We start from the raw sequence: 23512 nt of genomic DNA on the forward strand, positions 1-23512 counted from the left end.
TATTCTCTTCGAACAAAACGTCTGAAGTTGATAATAAAATGTTTGATAGGGTGAAAATAGCTTAAGTTAGGTACAACAACTGTACATTCATACTTATAAAAAATATTTATTTAATGTTTTAATTAAAGCAATTCAAGTCATTTGCCTATAAGCAACAACAGTAATTCACTCTCCCAACTAAACACCAGTCATGATGAAACAAGATCTCAAAGTAATATGTATTCGCTTACATTTTTATTTTCGAGTTATGTCAATCTTGCGGCAAATAATCGTTATGCATATATCACACAAACGTACAAACGTGTATAAATAAGCATAAGCATTGACATAAGTATGTAAGTCGGCATGAGTATTGCTGGCGATCGTGTTATTGATGTCGTTGGCTATAACTACGACTCGCCTGCTTACTGACTACTTAATCGTTTCTCTTTCTTCGCTCAATTGTCGTTATAATGTCAACGCATTCGGTTCGTGTTCTGCTGATACTGATACTGCAGTCATAATATTTCCGCGCATGCAATTCATTCACAAGAACGAAAACACTGAATTTCGTGTAGAATCTTATGAATTTTCAAAAAATTACCAACGTGTTTTTAAGTAAGTTAACAGTTATACTATCGAAGTTTGATACACAGCCGACCGGAATTTAAATAAAAAATTATCAATTTTCTTATCACTGAATGGAAATTTTGGTTACTTTGAGCTTTATTTAAAAGATGTGATATTTATTATTGTGTATTATCATCAGTATTTGTATGAGAACTTGGCAGCAAATGTGGTTTATGCAGAGGATAAATAACATACATTCGGGCACAGATTGGCTATAAAAGTGAAAAATATCTGTTAGTCATCTGCTTGAAACTTACTTACAAATGTGATTCATAGTTATGTGTTTTTATAATTACAAAAGCGGTACTTCTAAATATACAAATACTTTTGGTTTTGTTGCTAAAGCTGAGGCGATTCAGCTTTACATTACTTGGAATTGAACAAATATAAGCATGTACATACATATGTATGTATGTATAAACATGCATATACAATAAATGAGGAAAGTTGCAAATAAAGCGGGCTTACTGACTCACGCTTGACTGGCGGTTACGCATACATACTTACATATGTACATGTGTACATTTTAAGCTGTCATCACAGTTCAGACGGTGTTAAGCATGAATTGGCACACATACACTCCTCTTCCACATATACCTACATACATACTTACATTCTAGAGCTTGACCATAAAATAATTAATTAAATTTGCGAAATGAGGTCTAAAACTCGCCGCTTTAAAAAATACTACTACAGACTTGTGTTGCGCTCACGATTATGCGATTTTTGTTTATACAACAACTCGCGAGTATCACTTATTTGTACGTACATATGTATGTATGTATGGTATGTAAACATTTCAGTGGCACATACTCGAAGCTCGACAGTATCTGATAAGGCTGTGCAGTTGAAGCAATTTCATAGTTCATTTAAGAATATGTAACTATTTTGTTGACAATTAAAATTATTTGACGACTATGTAATAGAAGCAATGCAAGAAAAAAGTGAGTACAACTACTTAACTTACAGCCATTATCACTCTAACATGTGCTAACATATAGTACTTATGTATGTATATGCACTTGTGCAGATTAGGTCGCATCGATCAAATGTTATAGTCGGTATGTGGTGGATTTCTATTAACTAGTTCCTTTGTAAACATATCAGTATTGTACTTACTTTTTCGAAAAATATAATATTAGATTAATATCTAATTTCATGACTTCGTCGTAGCGTGCACTTTCTAACGCGATACAGTAAATGAATGACAATAATCGCGTTAGTTTCGAGGTGGCTACCGGATGCTAAAAACCGCCGTCGTAAGTTAACTACTTGCTGTGATCATTTTGCTGGCTGTTCTTAAAAATTTTATGTTTATTGTAAAATGTGATTTTCGAAGACAAACGGAGCCACTTCACATTGTTAAAGGCTAAACGGAGAGGCCAAGGGCATGATCGTCGCTTAAAGCATTGTCGATGCTTCGTCAATATAGATAGTTTTGCAAGTAATGATGAGTTTCGTTCAGATAAATATGTAAAATAAAATAAAAATTCCATACAAGAAGTGAATTTGGTAGATAAGTTTGTATGACAGCTATCCGATCAAAATTCGAATACAATATTCTAGCATTGTCTTAGGCAATAATCCATGCCAAATTTTCTTGAAGATATTCTGTCGAATAAAATCAGTTTTCCATACAAGGATTTGATTTTGAGCAATAAGCAGCTATTTATGTACATATATGCTAGTGGTTCGAAAGTGGTTTTGAGGAGAAAAAGACGTATTCAGATCGATATTTAAAAACCTGAAGGTCGCGTACATACCGACAAAAGGACATGGCTAAATCAGCTTAGCTCGTCAAGTCGTCGAATTCGAATAATACCTGGGTCATTATAAAAAAAACAATATCAGTCGGAAATAATTGAAAACGAACTTTGGTTAGAAAGATAAATCAAAAATTGTGATTCTTTCGAATCTACTAAAAATGCAGTTTATTTAGGGTTGCAGAAAGGCTCAGTATATCACATATTTTATTTCTTTACCAATCAGTCAGGTACTGCAAAATTAACTGATAACCTAGTTCTTCTTGCCATTGTGATTCAAAATAAACTTAAATTCGATGAACATATTTAGTAGATTGTAGAAAAATATTATAAAAAAATATATGTAACATCAACAACAATGTTATGGAGTTGTATTCGTACAAGAGAATAGTTAAAAGCAAGCAAAGGGGTTAAAAAACATTTTCTTACGCGCAAGAAAGTATTTCTGCTGGTTTGTTTGAACTTTTGGACGGCTTATACATATATAAAAGGGATTTAAGATATTTTCTACACTTATCGATTTAGTAAATAATATAAAATATAAATAGTATAAAAGAGATAAAACCGATAAGTGAAATGATTAAACTTTTTAGAGTATAATGTAAATTCACACTTTGAAAATGATGGAAACAGATTGAGTATTTACTGACTAACTTTGTAAGGTATAACTAATTCAGTAATTATCAAACGAAATGAAAAATTGTGTAGAAATTGGTGTATCCATGGTTAGTCTCACTTATGAAAATGAAAAGCTATCCTGTCGTCCGAATATCATTCAAATTACTTAATGAAAAGTTGTGAATATACAAGGTGCGTTCCAATGTAAGCAGGACATTAAAAAAAACAGAACAAATGGTTTCTTCGGCAAAATCAATTTATTTTATTCAAAATAGTCTCCTTCTGCTTCAATACAGCTTTTTGCATGGTCCAAAAGCATGTTGAACGAGTGTTTTAGCTCGTTGGCCGGTATGGCCGCCAGTATGCCGGTGCAAGCCTTTTGAATGGCCTCTCCGTCTGCATAATTTCAAGCATTTTTTTTTAAATATATAACGTACACAACGAAGGACATATTTGCATAAAACTTGTTAGGAAAACTAAAATCAGTTATATTGAAATTGGATGCAGTATTGAGCAGATTTTATTAATTTTACCTATATCACATACTATCAATATGTCGCACATTAATAAAATCTTAACTGGGTTTCTTTAAAGTGCCTCACATACCATCACCTTACCAAAATTAGTAAAGTCAGCTGGAATCAAGTCTACACACCAGCTGCTATAAATCCCTCTTGTGCCATCTTTGACATGAAATTTAATATCTCTGATGCATTTAGTTATTGATTTATCGAGCTTTAAATAGTTTTCAACAAACTCGTTATATGAGGAGTAAACAAGATTATTATTAGATTTCACTTATTTTCACACTAACGTTGGAATGGTTCAAAAGATTAATATTGTGCAAATTTGGGCGGTACAACGTTATTGGTTAGAACTACGTATATGTACATTAAACTTATTAACTTATTATATCATTCTAAAAGTACCGCTTAAATGTGATTCATTGGGACCCAATTTGAGTTCTGTATCTTAATTTACTTTTTTGTCAAGGAACCGGTGCGCTATTATACTCTGTACCAACTTGTACCAAAAATATAAAAATTTGATTGATTAACTAACTACTGGAGAACGGAAAACGTGATTTTGACGTCATGCCACGCCATATTATTCATATTATAAATATTCCTTTGGCCGATTAGTTTGTATGGCAGCTATATGCTATAACACGAGTTTGGACAATAACAGTTTGACAAATTACTTGAAAATATCTCTTCAAATGAAAAAGCGCTTTATTCCGATCCTTCAGTTTGTATGGCAGCCAATGGTTGCCTTTTATATTTAGGTATTAGAGAACAAAACCAAATATTAATCATCGGAAATAAAATACTCCCCATTAAGACCTGCACACTGTTGTATGGGCTTGAAACAATGGTTGCGAAATGTTGCAAGTCTGCACTTTACCAGCAAAATATGTCTAAAATAATGCTACCTTATGAATCATATTTATTAATAATCAATTTTGTTTGAATTGATATTCATTAAGCATAGGTTCTCAACATACATGAAAAGAGATACACAATTCTGGTTTTCAAATAAGCTTAGACTGTGGTTTCTCTTATTAAATTCACATTTATAAATAATTTTATCAATAAATTTTACTGTTTTAATGTTGATACTCTTATTTCTTAATACAAACAATAACAGTTACGCACTTATAACAATTCTAAGAAATTTCACGAAATACAAAACTAAAAAAATGCATGATGAGGACCATATGGTAGGTGTTTTGCTTGAAAAGTCAAACAGTTAACACATTGCCATCGGGCGATTTTTGCTCAAACTTGTCTATAAATCGGGGTATTTTTAATGAAATCAAACTATTTCGGCGTGTGAATTAAAACTGCGGTTATTATTTGTATATACTATTATTTGTCTACATTTTCACCTTCTTCTGATTCAGAACTACTGTCAGATAAAATAATACGTTTAAACTTTTTTTAATTGAGACAATATCAATATCTGAATCGTTTTCAAATTCGTTATCTGTACTTGCACAATCACTGGGTACGTCTGATAAATCATTATACATTTCACTTTCAAATATATCATCCATATCCATTATGGTAAAAAATAGAACTAAAATAAATGCTTAAAAATTACCAGTAAGCCCAAACGTTAAAAACGTCCAAAAACCTATTCATAATATTTTTTTTTCATTGAGTTATAAAATTCATAAGAAATTAAAAATTTTCCCAAAAATAATCAAACTTTAACTGTTAATATCTTTTAAACGTTTGGGTTTACGAAAAAATCATAATAGACCTTTTTTGTAGAGCATTCAATTTCCTACAAAATCTAAGGAACAAGATATTTTTTTAAGTAGTTGGAAGCGAGATATAAATTTTTCTATCGATAATAAGAAAAAATAGAAAACTGTATGTAGGAGGACCTTCCCGTTACAATTAAAAACTCATGTTTGGAGAGGTTTTCTTAGAGGTGTCTAGGAACCTATGTATTTTTCCGAGTATATGTACATATGTATACATGGAAATCAAATTATTAACCCGTAGTCCTATAATTATTTGATCTTTGCAATCACCTAAAATAATACATTCAATTAAATGAAATCTTTTAAGTGAAGCTCTGTGCGAAATGTCATCTCTTTATATTCGTGAACGCATGCAATAACAGTGAAACTATTTTACAGATGTGAATATATGTATGTATATATTTTACTTAGAGTTGACCTTTTTAAATTACTTAATTGACATTAATTTAAAGACAATGAAACGCACTACGATCTCTGGGCGAGCACCACCAAGCCAGCGCAAGTCTTCACAGCCGTTTATTAAAGCATATACATATGCAAGCACATACATATGTAACTACATTTGTATGTGTGATATGTATGACCATACAAGTGAATATATTCAATATTTCGTCTGCACTTATTTGTTCGTACTCGTGAATGCCCTGCTGTAGTAATGTAATAGGATGGGCCACGAATTATTTTACTGCCGGGAAATCGGTAGTGGGATATACAAGTATGTATGTACGTACACACATGGGCACGTATACATAAAGTTTCTTATCTATTCACTAACACTCTTGCAACATAGCATCCTTTCAGTGTTTGTTGTAGATAAAAGTTAAGTTTTAAGTGAAAATTTGTAGCGAATAAATACGTCTATATATGCATTTGTATGTACCTACAGACATGCATACATACATGTACATCACGTTCTTGTTTATTGTATGTACATACATATGTACATATGCATGCTTATATTATTTGTCTGAGAAAAATTCAATTTGCGTTTCCTTAGCGATTTAGCGCTAAATTGAACTTCATTAAAAGGTTAACCTAATTTTCTTGCTTGTTGTTATTCATAGTTCGATAATTTCATAGAAGTCTTGCCCATAAAGTCATTCTCAATTTTTTTGGCGTACTGATGTTACGGTTATTTATGTTGCCTTTTATATTTCGGGACTTGCAACTCTAGTATTGCAATCTGGAACTTCACAATTTTATCGTAAAGTTTGACATTTTTGATGGTATGCATACCCAAAACGTTTTTGATATACCGTACCATTCTTCTCGGCTAAAAGTTAGAATTAAATCTCGAATTCAGCAACAGTGCATCGTTGTACTTAATTCAATTTTTGGCGATGAAGCTCGATCAAGGACCAGTGTTTATCGATGGTCGTAGATCTTTCCAAGACGAATTTCGTTAAAGTCGTCCAAAATCAATTGTTGTTTCGAAAACTCTTGATGCTGTACGCAAACAAGAGCAAGATCGCCATGCGACCTATCGTAAGATTGATACAACTATAGGCACTAGTGGAACCAGTGGCGTAGCTACAGCTTGGGGCGCCCGGGGCCAAGGATGTTCTGCCGCCCCCCTTTATCTACCTACCTACAAGTTTCATGAGGTGGTTCGAACAAAAGTGAATTTTTACAAAATATCTTCGATGTTAAGTGCATATATAAAATTTAGGAACTAGAAGCCATGTAAATTCTGAAGTTTTAAAATTCTCACAATACGGTTTTTGAGGAAATTGATAGTAAATTTACAGGACATCTTATTTGTTGAAATATTTTTCGGAATATTAAAAACCAGCGGAGATCGTTTTGTCACCCCCAAGACATTGCCCCCGGGGCGACGGCCCCCTTCGCCCCCCCTAGGTACGCCACTGAGTGGAACTAGCCTACATTAAATATTACATGAACATTTGACTGCAAAAATAATTTGTGCACTGGATCCCACACAATTTGTCAATGGCTCAAAAAAATGTTCATGTCGATTGTTTGAGAAAAGTGTTAACAAAATACGATGTCGGTGCTTCGAAAGACGTTTATGACATCATGACCAGTGATGAATCGTGGATTTACGCGTATGAGGCCGAAAGTAAACAGGAGTCGAGTGTAAGGGTGGTTTAGAATGAGCCGAACCAACAAAAGTTGTTCGCGCACAAACCACTTCCAAGCAAATGGTTTGCGGTTTTTTTTTTTGAACAAAACTGGGCATATCCCAACCATATCACTGGAACAACGCAAAACAGTAAATTCTGAGTGGTATACAACCATTTGTGTGCCAGTTGTCTTCCAAGAAATCAGGAAGACGGATTACTCTCCATCAAAACAATGCAAAATCTCACACAACGACCAAAACAACTGCATTCTTGAGCATTCAAAATATCGATTTGATCAGTCATCCTCCGTATTGTTCTGACTTGGCACCTACTGACTTCTTTTTGTTCCCGTTCGTAAATAATTAACAAAGATGTCAACGTTTTTCGACATCTGAAGCAGTTCATGCATTTAAAAGGCATGTTTTGGGGATACCTCAATCAGAATGGCAAAAGTGCTTCGACAATTAACGGCTAATATTTTGAAAAACAGTAAAGCGATTTTCGATGATTACAATTATTTTGTGCTCGAATCTTGATAAAATCCAATGCACATTTTGGAAGGCACGTAAGTTAGGATTAGAGTGCTTACCTGTATTATATAAAAAAAATTATATATTAAAAAGTGAAAACAATAGTAAATTTAAACTATTCCTCAATAAGCAAAACTGAGAATGAGTACAAAACTGGATCCACATGCATGATTACTTATGTAATCATGTCTTAATTTAAATCATTTAGTCTGTGTACCAAACCGTGGAAAAATTAAAATTTTGACTACTTATGTATATGAATACAGGAATAAACGAATTTGAAAGAACCATAACTGTATGTTATAAAATATATCATTATTTCTTAATTTTTATTTTTTTATGTTAATTATTGTGATAACTACAAAAATATCTTTTAAATCGCTAACACTTAAACTGTTATTGTTTATATCCTGAACAGAATATCTTAAGTTTGCCACGAATATGGCAAACGTCATAAACCCTACAAAGTATATATGTATGTATAATTGATCAGTATGACAAGATTAATCAATGTCCGTCTGTCCATCTGTTTATATGCAAACTAGTCCCTCAGTTTTTGAGATATCAATTAGATTCGTTCGTCCTTTTCTCACCAACGATACTGAACGATAAACGAGATATCTTCAAGAAATTCTTCACGTTTAACTGTCTAAAGCAATAATGCAATCTCCGAAGAAATTTCTCAGATCGAACTACTATTGCATATGGTATCTATATACAATAAACTGAACGATCGGAATGAAGCACTTGTATGGAAAGCTTTTTCATTTGACAAGATATCTTATTTAAGGCAATTATGCAATCTCCGAAGAAATTTTTAAGATCGACCCGCTGAAACATGTAGATATCATACAGACTAATCGATCAATATCAAAATAAAGATCTTTTTATAATCCATTATATTAAAAAATGCACCTGAGAAGGGTATTATAGCTTCGGGGCAGCCGAATTTAACGTTTTTTCTTGTTTTATTTGGGTTTGTACTTGGAACGCGTTACCTGTTTCACTGCGCTGGAGAGAACTGTCGGCATGAAACATTTTTTAGTCATTAATATTGCCTTATTGCAGTAGTTTTTTCGAATAGCCCAGAGCTGGAGTATTTTCATCCATTCGGACGAAATATCCTAGCCAGCGTAGCCGCTGTCTCTTAATTCGCTGAATCATCCCAATGTCGTAGTATATCTCGTACAGCTCAACGTTATATCGACTGCGGTATTCGCCGTTACAAATGCGCAAAGTACCATAAATCTGCTGCAGTACCTTTCTCTCGAAAACTCGTAACCCCGACTCATCAGATGTTGTCATCGTTCTTGCCTCTGCACCATATAGCAGGACGGGGATAATGAGTGACTTGTAGAATTTGGTCTTTGTTCATCGATAGAACATATTACTTCTCAATTGCCCACTCAGTCCGAAGTAGCACCTGTTTACATGAGTTATTCTGCGTTGGATTTCGATGCTGACATTATTAGTGGTATTAATGCTGGTTCCTAAATAGACGAAATTATCTACAACTTCGAAAAAATGTTTGAATACAAAGTTTATTAACTAAACATAATGCATCTTAATGGTTTCTGTTAAAAATATTATAACTTAATTTTCCATTTTTTTCAGAATGGATTTCACAAGTGCCTACCCCAATTTGTCGAATGAGGACGGAGAAGATAGAACGGAGTATGTGTACAAATAATATTTAGACTAACATAATGATTGGATACCAATAAAATGTATTACTTTGCAGATTCTCTCCGACGGTTTTAACATTTGCTGGAGTTGTAACCTTTATTATAATGATCGTAGGCATATTTGGGAATTTTCTTACCGTCGCTGCTTTGTACAAATGTCCGAAAGTTCGAAACGTAGCCGCCGCTTTTATAATAAGGTATGTACATATTTTCGTTTCTAAGAATTTATTAAGATAAGTTTATGTTGACTCAACAAAATTGTTTACAATCTCACCGAATTAGTATGTGCGATTGACATCTGCTTAATCAAAATATAACATTTGAAGAAATTTAAGTTATTCAGAGAAATTACATTCACAACAAGCAAAGTCGATTCATATAATCGCCGACCCCTTATTTAAAGGAATGCAATTTTATTGAAGTCATTAGGGGGATTCTCTTGCTCTTGCAAAACCCTTGCACGGTGCACAAGTTGCAAATTTTTCCACCTAATGCAACGGCACAACAACAAACACACGCAAAAAAATATTTGCAAGGGCTGTAAAATATGTCAGACCAAAACCCATGTTTATTTTCGTGCAATGACACGTAAAAAAATAATTGCAACCCTGTGCTAGCTGTCATTTTACTTAAATACATATTTTGACGTTAAATTGTTGAGGAAAGTCAATTTTAAATAGTTTTTATAATTTCTATTTAAATTATAACGATTTGTTACAGTTTTTTTGTTAAGAATGAATGCAGAAGGTGCGCCAATTCACAATAGCCATGCACAATACTCATTTACAATAAATTTACCGAATCAGCCGTTCATATATCACTAGATTCTGCAATGGGTGCTCTCGTGCCCTTGTATATTTCGGTACAGGATTTTTGCAACATGCAATCTTGCAAGAGCAAGAGAGTCTCCCTATTATGTGATGCAGTGCAAAAAATAAAAAAAAAATAATTTTTCAAAGTGTAGGTAGCTTTTATTTGGAAATATTCTCTGTGAATCTTGTCAAAACCCCAAATTCCTGCGCTGAGAAGAATCCATAATCACACACCTTTTGGAGGTGTTTAACCCTCCTTAACAATACAAAAGTTGACTCATCTGTAAATATTACATCGCTCCAACCACTGTTGACTGTAGTCTCCAACATTATTTACAAAATCCTTCTATTAAAACGATGTATATACATCTGTAGATGGTATGGCTGCTATTTATAAATCCATTAAATCTTTGATTTTGATTTTTTTTATCTCAATGAAAATTGATTTTAGGTTTAGAATATTCTCTAAACATAAATATTCTTTTGTCATTATTTTCGGGATTGAGCAGACCGTAAGTGAATACAGCTAACTCAACAAGGAATACTAAAAAATTTGCAAGGCATAAAAAACTGATCTGGAAAATTTTAACACTGAAATATCAAAAAATACAATTGCAGACGGAATACAATTGTTCAATTCACAACCTGTCGTAAAGCATCGTAAAATCGTAAAATTATAAATTTTTTTTTTCGGTACGGTTTAAATTGAAAATAACGAGTTTGTTTACGTTGGATAATTTTTTGGGGCAAATACTGAGGCTTCCGGGGGCGCTTACAACATATAATCAACTTGAGAAATAAAGGGACACCCTTATGTATAATGTAGTAACGTAGTTTTAATGTTGATGCACTATAAAAAAGGGAGAAGAGGAATTCTGGTACTGGCCAGTGTAGTTAAAGAGAAATTAAAGCAGGGAAACTATGCGAAATCTTAAGGGGGTATTCTGGTCTAGAAGCATGAATTTCAGGTAATTTTTAAAGTGTCGTAAAAAAAATGCAATTAATATTTTTACCATACATTTTTTTACTACTTTTTTTTTACTTTTATTTGTTAATTTTAGAAGAGTACAGAAAAAAGTTAAAAACTAAAAAAAGTAAAAAATTTCAAAAATGATGAGCTGACGAAGTGGGGGTCTCTAAAAATTTCCACGTGACCATACCCATGATTTTAACCCTCCTAGTTATCTCAAACTAAAAAAAAATATATATTAATCAAGAATAATGTCGCAATGGCCGGAACTACGGAAAAGTGAAAAATTTTTTTTCACAAAATGGCGACTGCCTGAAAAAAAAGTTTTTTTGAATCACTTTTTCTGACTATTTCGATTTTTTTTAAAATAATAAAAATAAAAATTTGGTGATGGGGCTAGTTCTAACCATAGACAAGCCTATAAAGAAGATTCTATAAAAATTTCGTTCTCTATAAATAAATCGGTCCTGTAGAACCTGAGAAATCGTGGGTATGGTTCCGAAAAAGTCAGTTTTGAGAAAAACGGGTTTAAGGTTTCGCGTGAAGTCTTTTGTTCGATTAGTTCCGGTCGAACCAGTTTGGATGCCGGGTCAGAAAAATGCCTATATCTCCGAAAATAATTTGAATTTTGAAAAATCCGCTTGTACATATATTCTTGAATAGTTAAACTTTGAAAATATAAAAAAAATCGATTTTTTTAAATTTCTAGACCAGAATACCCCCTTAAGCTCTACCAATTGTAAAAACACATATACGAGTATACTATAAATGTTAGTATCCGAACGTTTTTTATTTTTGCATTCCAGCCTATGCATGGCCGATTTACTATTCTGTGCTATAGTACTACCTTTCAGTGCCTTGAGATTTTTGCAAGGTACGTGGACTCATGGAAAATTCTTGTGTAAGCTAATACCTTTCATCCAATATGGAAACATTGGAGTATCGCTGCTATGCATTGCAATGATAACAATCAACAGGTAAGAATTTACTTGTTAGTAACTAAATTTTAAAATTGTTTTAAATTAAATAGAAAATGTATTATGTTTCTCATCTGTTTACTAAAACTGAGTTTTTTAGATTTTATATTTTGCGCCTATTATTATTTGTCAAAATTATTTCTATTCAAATAAATAAATTAAGAATTGATTGTAATATTTGTGCATTATTCTTCTCAAGGTATGTTATGATTGCTCATCACGCTTCGTACGCAAAAATATACAGGAAACATTGGATTGCTGTCATGATAATATTTTGTTGGTCATTCTCCTACGGTATGCAATTACCAACGCTACTGGGTGTATGGGGAACGTTTGGCTATGATGAAAAGTTGGAAACATGTTCTATTATGAGCGACCAGCATGGACGTAGCAGCAAGACTGCACTTTTCATCACTGCTTTCATTATTCCCGCTTTGGTTATAATTGCGTGTTACACAAAAATATTTTGGGTTGTACGCCAGTCAGAGTTGCGTCTAAAAACGCATGCGAATCAGCAAAACTCTATCCCAAACAATTTAAGACCTGTTCAAACTCCCACGAGCACGGTCATGGAGAGCGAACAAAATAGGATATCATCTAACCTGGCTTCAGACAGTAGCTTCTCCACTGATGCGAAACAGGACGCCATTCAAAAGCCCTCTCGCATCAAAGATCAACGAGAGATGAGAGCTAAACGTAATGAGTGGCGTATAACAAAAATGGTGTTGGCTATATTTTTGTCGTTTGTAATATGCTATCTTCCAATAACGATCGCTAAAGTAGCCGACAAAGAAGTAGAGTATCCGAACTTCCACATATTCAGCTACATTATGCTCTATTTGTCTGCCTGTATTAATCCAATAATCTATGTTATAATGAATAAGCAATATAGGAAAGCATACAAAACGGTAATTATGTGTGAACCTTCCAAATTATTGCCTTTTAGAAAATCAACTGCTGGTGGAAGTAGTGCTGCAGGTATGTAGGCTGCATGTAACATTTTGGATGAGCGTTGTAAACTAAGTCACTAATTCGTTTTAGAGAAATGGAAAGATACCGCATTGAGCAACAACCACAGTCGAACAATGGTGTCACAAATGTCAGTGGGAGAGCAACAAAATTGCAACTCGGACCATGTGCTCCAACCGCAACAGTGCAGTTCCATGGAATTAACGAACAAAATGTTCACGCAGAGTCTCGTGGAAACCACAGTGGAGGAGAACACAGCAGCAAAAAACAAGCAAATAATTCTTCCTGGACCGCTCCACATGCCACAAGCATCCCCATTGGTCAACCATTCGCCGCTTTTCACACAAAAAGGCCCGAACAAGGAACTCCACCGAATGGTAATGGTAGGGGACGACATCATTCTGGAGGAAGAGGAAGAAGTGGCGACGCCACCTCAACCGGAACCATCCATCTACACAGAAGTAAAGACGATATCAACTATGAGCAGGGACAATGTCCTGAAGAAAGTCCCATATTATGGCCAAAACATAAATGCCACTCCCGATAATGATGTCAAACTTATCGCTAAACCAAAAATTTAAAAGACTACTTGATATGCTTTAATAATGTTACAATATTTTTACATTTTACACATACATATATATGATTTGCTATCTATAAGTAGAAGTTAAGAATATGCGAAATAACGAGATAAACTTAGTTTAACTTCCCAATAGAGCATTATTTTTTTGTACCTGCTCGATATTTTTGCGATTTTCCAACCAAGAAAATGCAAAGTCTCAAATTCGAAATTCGAACCAAAAAGAGTTCAGATGTAGTTTAAAGATATATTGACTAAGATTTGTTATTTAATCAGTATTTTTACAATAGGGATTTCGAATTAAGGTACATTATAAGCGTAATAGTGATTTTTTATATTTAACCACTCCAACAACAATATTAATTGTTTATTAAATTGTATTGTATTGTTTCTATTACGAACAAATGTGCCAGGATTTTAATAAAATACAAAAAAACATATTTATAATAACTAACTTATGTATTCATGCTTATGAATACATCTATGTAAATATATATAAGACTTATTATTTACTTTTGACGAATATATTATTAAATCATAAGATCACCACAATATTTTTTGGATATTTAGTTATAGGTATATGTGTACATAGGTATTAAGTGATCGTTTTATATTGTACATTCATAGGAATATGTTTTAATGCGCACGATATCGAATAATAAATTGTACATATTTAAGATCTGAGTTTAATAAATTGTAAGCACATGATGACAGAACAGACATATGAAATATTATATTGTATTCTTCCATAAGCCCTTTGTTAGAGCGTATGTTCTTCGAAACAATTTATCGTCTTGAAATTAAGTCCTTGATCTAACATAAAATTTTTCCTTTGCATTAAATATGAACAGGAAGATACGATTATATTGAATTAAAGTTCGATTTTTTAAGAGTATTGCGCTTCAAAGTAAGTAAGTTCGGATGCAGTCGTACCCGCGTACAGGGAAATATTGTCAGGTGTTTTCAAATATTTATATTACAAAATGTTATTCTTAATATTCGTTGATAGATGAAATACATTTGGTATGCTATTAAATTATAATATGAATTATAGACTTATTTTCTTTACAACATTTTGTTTTACATCTGAGACGCTCTATTAAGCGGTAAAGCTAAAATATGTACCGGTAAAAGCCAAAGTGCCGGTAAAAACACAAACCGTTTCCACTGCTGCCATCAATCCGTTGCTGCTGTCAATCCGCTGCTGTTAAAGTCGTCGTGGGAATGAGCTGATGCTGCATCCTGTGCCAAAGGGACGTAAACGCCGGCAGACAGCCGACGCACTAGGTAACGAGTGCGAGTTATTGAAAGTTGTCCAAACAAAAAAAAAAATAATAAACTTAATAGAAAACACTTTCAGTTTTTGGCTCTCCCTTTACACAATAAACTCTTATTTATATACATATATGTATCGTTATATACATCTATTATATACATACACATATTACATATCTTGAAGTGAATGTGAAGGGATTTTGTGATTGCAGATTCGTTTACCTTAAGGTAAATCGTATAACATAAAAATTTTAATTCGGTCAGTTTTCAGTTTTCGCAGATTATCTCGGTTCTTTCGCAAATTTAATTATTAGACAAAATTTTTTCGCGTTAAATTTTTCAATGTGCTACTGCTCATTTTGGTTTATGTCTCTCGTCTGGCTTTTCGTTCAATTGGGAATCGACTTTTTTTTCGTTCGGGTCAATCGATTCCCAACATTTCCGGATTTATTCTGTTGCCAATTCAAGTCAAAATGAGCAAGCCAAAGCCAACTATCGCCCATGTCTCTCCAACTAAGGAGGAGAATTAAAGTCATTAAAGCGTCAAAGGACGGTGCGGAAAAATAGTATTTTTCGAAAAAAGGCGGGCCTTTTGGAAAAAACCATGTCGTTACATCCAATTGAATTGGAATGTCGGCTCGACATATTAAATTCACATAGTGAAAAGTTAATGAAATGCCAATCTAAAATTTAAGAGATGAAGACGACATGACGAGGGGGGTTAGAGGACATAATTGTTGAAACGAAATCAACAATTAAAAACATTTTAGCCATAAATAAAACGTCAATTGCCGAAACATTTTTCGTAACACCTCACAGCTCAAAGCTCCCTAAAAGGATTTTGTCGCAATTCAAAAATTTCATGAGTCTGTTTGAAAGCTTGGCTCATAATAATCCAAATATCCCAGATATTGAAAAGTTTGGTTAATTGTCTGTCTGTAGAAGTCAAGGCATTTTAAATGTCGGATGAAAATCATCCGAAACATTGCAAGTCTCAAAAACGTCTATGATAATAAATGTTTGATATTTTTCAACACAATTTCAAAAATTTTTGAGTTGCCAACGATCTCAAAGCCTTCAGCACCTTCATTACTATCACTGGGCGATAAGGAGCAAATAACAAACACCATTATTATACATATAGTTATGACAAAGATAGACACTGCCGCCCGATCCAAATGGTAAGAGCAACTTGACTACGACCACTTAACATTATGGAAGAAAGGAAGGAGCCACTTTAAATAGAAGATTTCAGCAATTGTCAGCGTCTTGTTTGAGGACAGAACAAAATCAGCTTTAGTTACGGCAAGTACAAAGCAGCCTATTTGACAAAAGTGCAAGTCGAAGGAACATCCTTTAACTGCCTGCCCCACTTTCAAGGCGCTTCCGGTACAACAGAGGTTCGAGTTTGTGAAATCGGTGCCCCTATTCATAAATTCCTTGCGTAAGGGGCACACCGTATCTAAGTGCAGAATTGTATGGTGATTCAAAATTCAGTTTGCGAGTGAAACGATGTCAAATTCCCATTATTATTCTTCTTGTTTCCTCGCGCAGAAACCGCTTACGGTCCTTCTTCACCTGGTCCCTGCAACGGAGTGGAGGTCTTCCTCTTACTCTGCTTCCCCCGGCGGGTACTGCATCGAATACTTTCAGAGCTGGAGTGTTTTCGTCTATCCGGACGACATGACCTAGTCAGCGTAACCGCTATCTTTTAATTCGCTGAACTATGTCAATGTCGTCGTATAACTCGTACAGCTCATCGTTCCACCGAATGCGATATTCGCCGTGGCCAACGCCCAAAGGACCATAAATCTTTCGCAGAACCTTTCTCTTGAAAACTCGTATGGCATATAGCAGGACGAGAATAATGAGTGACTTATAGATTTTTGTTTTTGTTCATCGAGATAGGACTTTACTTCTCAATTGCCTACTTAGTCCGAAGAAACACCGGTTTGCAAGAGATATTCTGCGTTGGATTTCGAGACTGACGTTGTTGTTGGTATTCAAAGATAGACGAAATTATCTACAACTTCGAAGTTATGACTGTCAACAGTGACGTGGGTCCCTAGCCGCGAGTGCGACGACTGTTTTTTTGATGACAGGAGATATTTCGTCTTGCCCTCGTTCTCCACCAGCGCCATTTGCCGTAAGAAACTGCTTTCATTACAAGACGAAGATGCAAACCCAAATAATAGGAAATTTGCCAGTTGAAAGACTTCGAGCGTTACGACCCCTTCTTATATGTGGCGTAGATTTTTGTGGTCCCATATATACAACTTTAAAAATACGTGGTCGACCACCCATAAAAACTTATATAGCAGTTTTCGTTTGCTTCACTTCAAAAGCAGTACATTTAGAACTGGTCTTGGACCTACCTACTAATTCTTTTATTTTCGGTCTAAAAAGGTTTATTGGTCGCTAAGAGATGCCACAGAAAATATTCAGCGACAACGCAACCAACTTCGTCGGCGCCGACGACAAGCTGAAGGAGGCTTTTCTAACGCAAGCCCCAGAACTAATGGGATTCGCCGCCGAAGAATTGAGCTTCAGCTTTATAGCACCCAGGGAGCCGCACTGCGGCGGATTATGGTAGGCGGCAGTGAAGTCCGCAAAGTATCTGGTACTGACCGAAGTGGAAGCCATTTTGAATTCGCGTCCTCTAGCACCGTTGAGCCAGGACCCCAACGACGAAGAAGCGCTAAATCCAGCGCGTTTCTTTTTTTCGTCGCAATTTTATGCAAATTTAATTATTCTCGTATAGGCAATTGGTTAACCAGTGAATTTGTGAAATCTCGCACCCCAACTAATAATTTTACAATCTGAAAAACGCTTGAGATTTTAGTGGGCATGCAAGGAACTCGAGTTCTATATATAATGGCATCGAATGTACTTTCACAGGAATAAAGAATTTTATTGATATCCCAAACCGTTTTTGTTTGATTTAAAAAAAAAAACTTTTGTAACGCTCCTTTTGAAAAAACCTGTTAAAAATCAAAACTTATATGCACTTTTTACCAAAATTTAAATGTTCACCTTTTTGTGAGCAATGACTCAATTGGATTGCTTATATTTATTCAGCTGCTAATTTTATCTGTCAAATCTTCAATGAAATTTCCACTAAAAATAGATGAAAACAAGAAAAAACGTTAACTTCGGCTGCACCGAAGCTAATATACCCTTCACAGGTGCATTTCTATTAATAACTATGTGTTCAGTTTGTATGGAAGCTATGCGCTATACTAAGCCCTTGATTCCGATAGTTCGTTTTGTATGGCAGCTATATGCTATAGTGGGCCGATCTGAACAATTTCTTCCGATATTACATTATTTCTATGAACAATAACTTACACCAAATTTCGTGAAGATATATCGTCAAATGAGCAAGTTTCCCATGCAAGCATTTGATTCCGATCATTCATTTTGTATGGTAGCTATATTCTATAGTTAACCGATCTGAACAATTTCTACGGATATGCTATAGTTGACCGATCTCAACAATTTTTTCCGAGATTACATTATTGCCTTAGAAAATAATCTATACCAAATTTCGAGAAGATACGTTGTCAAATGTGAAAGTTTTCCATACAAGCACTTGATTCCGATCGTTCAGTTTATATGGCAGATATTTGTTATAGTGGTCCGATGAGCAGCTTCTTGAAGAGAAAATGACGTTTGCAAAATTTCAAAACGATATCTTAAAAACTAAGGGACTAGTTCGTATATATACAGACGGACATGGCTAAATCGACTCAGCTCAACATACTGATCATTTATATAGTATATACTTTATAGGGTCTCCGACGCTTCCTTCTGGGTGTTACAAACTTCGTGACAAACTTAAAATAACCTTTTAAGGGTATAAAAAACAGTTGGGTTGACTTCATAATTGTTAATTGCTATTTATGTTTGAAGACAATAATCATTGTTTGCATACACTAACGTAGTTAACTTTTCATGTTTAAAATAACCTCATTCGAAATCTGTTCTGTTGTCTTTGATTGGGTATATAGTATATCCAACTTTGATTAATACCATTGACAGACGGCATACTTAATCCGGATTAATTGCATTAAGTGAAGTGAAGATATGTAGCTCCGTTGCAAACTCCCATTTAATCCTCAAAATTTTAGAGAGTTAGCAGCATTTTCGTTGGCAACATTGTTAAAAATGGCCAATTGAATTTATTGTGAATGAAAAACAAACAAAACTGATTTGTTTTTCAAACTTTTCTATAATAAAACATGAATATTTAGTTTATGATGCAGTTTTAAAATAAAGTGCTGATATGTTTTTGTAATAAAAAATGTTTTTATAACAGTTGATCGACAAACAACGGCAAAGTTTATCTTCTATCCATTTTCATAGAAAATATTATAAAAACGACAATCAGCTGTTTAAGAGAGCTTCAAATTCGCTTAGCTGCCGTCAGTCACCTACAAATTTGGATCTGTTTAAGTGCGCAGTTAATCTGGATTAAAACGGCTATAAGGCTATAAGCCAGTCTACGTTATTTTTAGCAGTTTCCTTTTCGACTCTTAAGGTCCGCTTCCAGCTCTCAAGTAAATGCTCAAGAAAAAAATCCTTATTTCTTGAGCCTATAGTCAAGTAATTTTGACAGCAGGTTACAAGAAAATATACTTATGTGTGTAAGTATATAAATATTTTCATTGCGATTTAAGGAATGTGGTTGATGATTGTTAAGTTTTATACAACATTTCAAAATGAGCTATACTTCATAATAATGATTTTAGGAATATAATTTAGGATGAATTTAACGATTACTTTGAATTTCCTTCAAGAAATAATTGTTGATTTCAGGTTTCTTCGCAAAACCAGCCTTGCCATATGCGCATTTTATTGAAAAAATTTATTAAAAATTAGTACTAGATTTCTTTAGAACTGCATACTAGCACAAGAAAATTTACCGATGGGAATTTTCTTAACCATTTCTTAAGTGTTTTTATACGACTTTTTACATTTCTGGAGAGCTGGAAACTACCCTTTAATCACTAAAAGTGTATCCCAATTTTGGCTCTTTTTGAGAATTGTTAAGAGAACAAAAATAATATGTGCAACATTATTAGAGTTTGCATAAAAATCGTTTATTAAAAAAAGATAGATACATATTTAATAACAATGATATTAACATATCATCGTTTATTACAAAAAAGATACATATATACATATTTAGTTACAATGACATTAGCATATCAACGTCGTTTTTATTACTGATATGGTGTGAAATATCACCGTCATCTTTCTGCGCAAAAATACTGTTATGTCTGCAAAATATGTGTTTATAGTTAGCGGATAGCAGAGATTTGGCATATTCAAATAATGCATTTGTATCTTGGTCCACAAATTCGTTAAATATTATTCCTCGAGGAGACAGAATTTTCTTATTGCTAAGAAACAAATTCTTCATTTCTTGTGTTTTAAATTTTACAACTATGTTGAGTTTGTCGTTATAATTTCGAGTCCTTAGAAAAAACTTTCGATCAAAAATAAACACTGTTTCAATATCGGAGTGCTCACATGGTACTTTCATAATATTAGCAAACATTAAAATTGTTTCGATGAGAGGAGTTTTAATATCCGATTTAGAAACTCCCTTCATTATTATACCTTTCAATTCAAAGGGCGAACTCAATACTTCACTTATCATTTGAGAACTCAAGTTAGAACTTTTTTCCTCAGTTTGAAGAGTTTTATTCATTTCCTGCAACTTTAATTCCGCCAGCATAAGTTGAGCTTTTAGTTGTTCTACATCCTCCTCAGTTTTTTGCTTTTCCAAATTTAAATATATCTTGTGGGATTTTGGATTGAGTTTGCGACATTGAGGACAGGCAAAAGAAGACGTGCTGAAAAATAATAGAAAAGTACAGAAATTTTATAATAAAACCAAAATAGCACAGCTGACGATACATAAATGTAAGGAATGGTTCATGGTATCAACAAAAAAGCCCTGATGTTAAACAGTGGCGAAAATTGTATCGCATGTAAGTGCGCCCACTGTTATAAGTAACATACAAGGAATACGAAATAATATAGCTATTCAACTTCATACAAATTCGTAAATATGGACTTCAAAATAAAATTTTTTATTTTTTTAATAAACTAACTCGTCATTACCATGATTGTATTTATAATACATTTAAAGCTCTTGTAGCTCCAATTCCTTTAACTTTAGCACATTTTTTGCTTTTCTAATTATAGGTGGACCCGTTTGTTTTATTTTGTGCTTTCTTCTAAAGGATTTGTCATCTTTGTGCCTTCCGTCACGGTTAGAGTATATTTATTAAATGCCCTGGTGGGGTGATGCTTTAGCTTCAGATGCCTTTTTTCCTGATGAAACCCCCCCAAACCATCCACACCTGCTGAAAATTTTGCTTAAGAAAATCTCTTTAGTATAGTAAAATTTCTGTCTATTACAACAGACAGTCGAATTATTTTCTGCTCGGCTTGCACTCCTCCTCTCTGAGAGCACTCATTAGCAACTCGGTACAAGGGAACTATGGGACGGCATCTCAAGCTGCTTACGTACAGCTGCAAACGAAACCATTGGTTTTGGGAAACTATGAGAAGTCCGGTGTCGCAGTGGTGAAAAGACACACTGCCTAGCTCGCAACGTTACATTCGCTCACATGTCGTGCGGGATCGGATACATACCGACAGTTGAAGAGGGAAGCGAGACGCATTTGCAGACAAAAAATGATGGGGGTCGAAATGCGTAAGATCATACTTTTGTAGAACCCCCAGAGGAGATCTAAGACTGTTGTACAGAGCATACTGAAATTACGGTGGGAACACTTCTTGAACCTGCTGAATAGCAGTGAAAGCATAACACCAGGAGATGTTGAACCCGATTCTCTAATCGTTGACGATGGAAAAGGCGCTCCATTGCCCGACCATGAAGCAGTTCGAATAGCAGGCCCAGTTATTCAAGTACTGTGGTGAACTTGTAAGGAGCATGAATGAGCTCCTTTGTAGAATAGTATGGTCGGAAGAAAGCATGCCCGACGACCGACGATTGAAATTTAGGTGTGCTCTGCTCAATCCATAAAAAGGTAGACCCCACTGTCTGCGCCAACTACAATGGGATAAGCCTCCTCAACATAGCAAATAAAGTTCCATCGAGCGTAGTGTGTAAAAAAACTGAAGCCCACCATCAACAAACTAATCGGACCTAACCTTTAAACCTGCAAAATCTACAATCGACCAGATTTTCACCATGCGCCAAATCTTGGAAAAGACCCGTGAAAGGAAGGTCGACACACACCACCCCTTTGTCGATTTAACGCCGTCTTCGACAGCACGAAAAGGAAGTGTTTCTATGCAGCTATGCTAATACGGCTGTGTAAGCTGACCAACACCATTCCGTTAGGATCGGGAAGGACCTCTCCGAGCCGTTTGATACCAAGAGAGGTAGGACGAAGGAGCTCCCTATCGTAAGACTTCTTCAATCTATTGCTGGAGAAAATAATACGAGCTGCAGAGCTAAATGGAGAAGATACAATCTTATATAAGAGTGTACAGTTTGAACTTTAAAAGCAAATCAAACTAAAACAATAAGTCAGCGGCAACTATATACTATACATATTTTCTGGATCTGGAGGAGCTTCTCTATCCGTACATACCCATTTTAACCCCGAAATAGGGGGATGCTATTCTATTTACATTCTCAGCCTTCTGACGTATCTCCGTGTTACAAATAGAACCAAAGTTTGTATTTTTATTGTCGCACTAGTTCAAACTACTGTATGCTTTTTGATGTCTAAGAAAAATTGGAGGTTCAATTTACATATGTATGCTTTTGGAACATTTAAATTCATAAGCAAATATCTAAAAAATTATAAACTTGCGCCAGCAATACATTTTTTTATTAATATTGAGTTACTATTATCTACTATCTATTCACCCAAACTTAGAATAACCTGGGGTTCCTAATCTAACAGTCCTAAAGTGTATTCCGTGGGTTTATCCTAATGTCATTATGTTGTTTAATTACCGAATATTTCTTTAAGATAATAACAAAACCAAAGTGTATATTTGAATACCCTTTGATCCAAATCATTTTAATTTTATAACTTTAATATTTTCACTTTATTAAAAAGTTCTAAAACACACTTACTTGCTTTTGCAGCGATCTAAACATTCCTTGTGGAAAATATGGCCGCAATCAGTGCTATGCAGATCCACCGAGGTTTTGAAATCTTCCAAACATATACTGCATTCTAAAGACATTTTTCAAAACAGAATTAGTAAAATAACAAAATGACTAACTTAATCAATGGTAAAAAGAATACTAAAATGAGTACTATGCTTCATTTATACTATGTTCAAACGGAGACTCTTTTATCGGCATTAT

General features: G+C 34.3%; 2 protein-coding genes across 3 annotated transcripts; one reads left to right on the forward strand and one right to left on the reverse strand.

Moving 5' to 3' along the window:
* Positions 1-425: 425 nt before the first annotated feature.
* Positions 426-14598, forward strand: LOC120774079 (G-protein coupled receptor moody). 2 transcript variants are annotated; one of them, XM_040103405.1, is made up of 6 exons: positions 426-597; positions 9491-9550; positions 9618-9758; positions 12150-12320; positions 12520-13298; positions 13362-14598. In XM_040103405.1, the coding sequence occupies exons 1-6, from the start codon at positions 515-517 to the stop codon at positions 13868-13870; spliced, it is 1743 nt and encodes a 580-aa protein (XP_039959339.1). In that variant the 5' UTR covers positions 426-514; the 3' UTR covers positions 13871-14598. The 2 variants fall into 2 exon arrangements, with proteins under 2 accessions (XP_039959339.1, XP_039959340.1); XM_040103406.1 differs by lacking the exon at positions 426-597 and adding an exon at positions 1310-1553.
* Positions 14599-20224: 5626 nt separating this feature from the next.
* LOC120774081 lies at positions 20225-23459 on the reverse strand. The gene is made up of 2 exons (XM_040103409.1): positions 23276-23459; positions 20225-21005 (listed from the first exon to the last, which is right to left on the reverse strand). Exons 1-2 carry the CDS (start codon positions 23386-23388, stop codon positions 20336-20338), a joined length of 783 nt encoding a protein of 260 aa, XP_039959343.1. The 5' UTR covers positions 23389-23459; the 3' UTR covers positions 20225-20335.
* Between the last annotated feature and the right edge of the window lie 53 nt (positions 23460-23512).

This window comes from Bactrocera tryoni, chromosome 4 (genome assembly GCF_016617805.1).
Source record: "Bactrocera tryoni isolate S06 chromosome 4, CSIRO_BtryS06_freeze2, whole genome shotgun sequence".
Taxonomy (NCBI): domain Eukaryota; kingdom Metazoa; phylum Arthropoda; class Insecta; order Diptera; family Tephritidae; genus Bactrocera; species Bactrocera tryoni.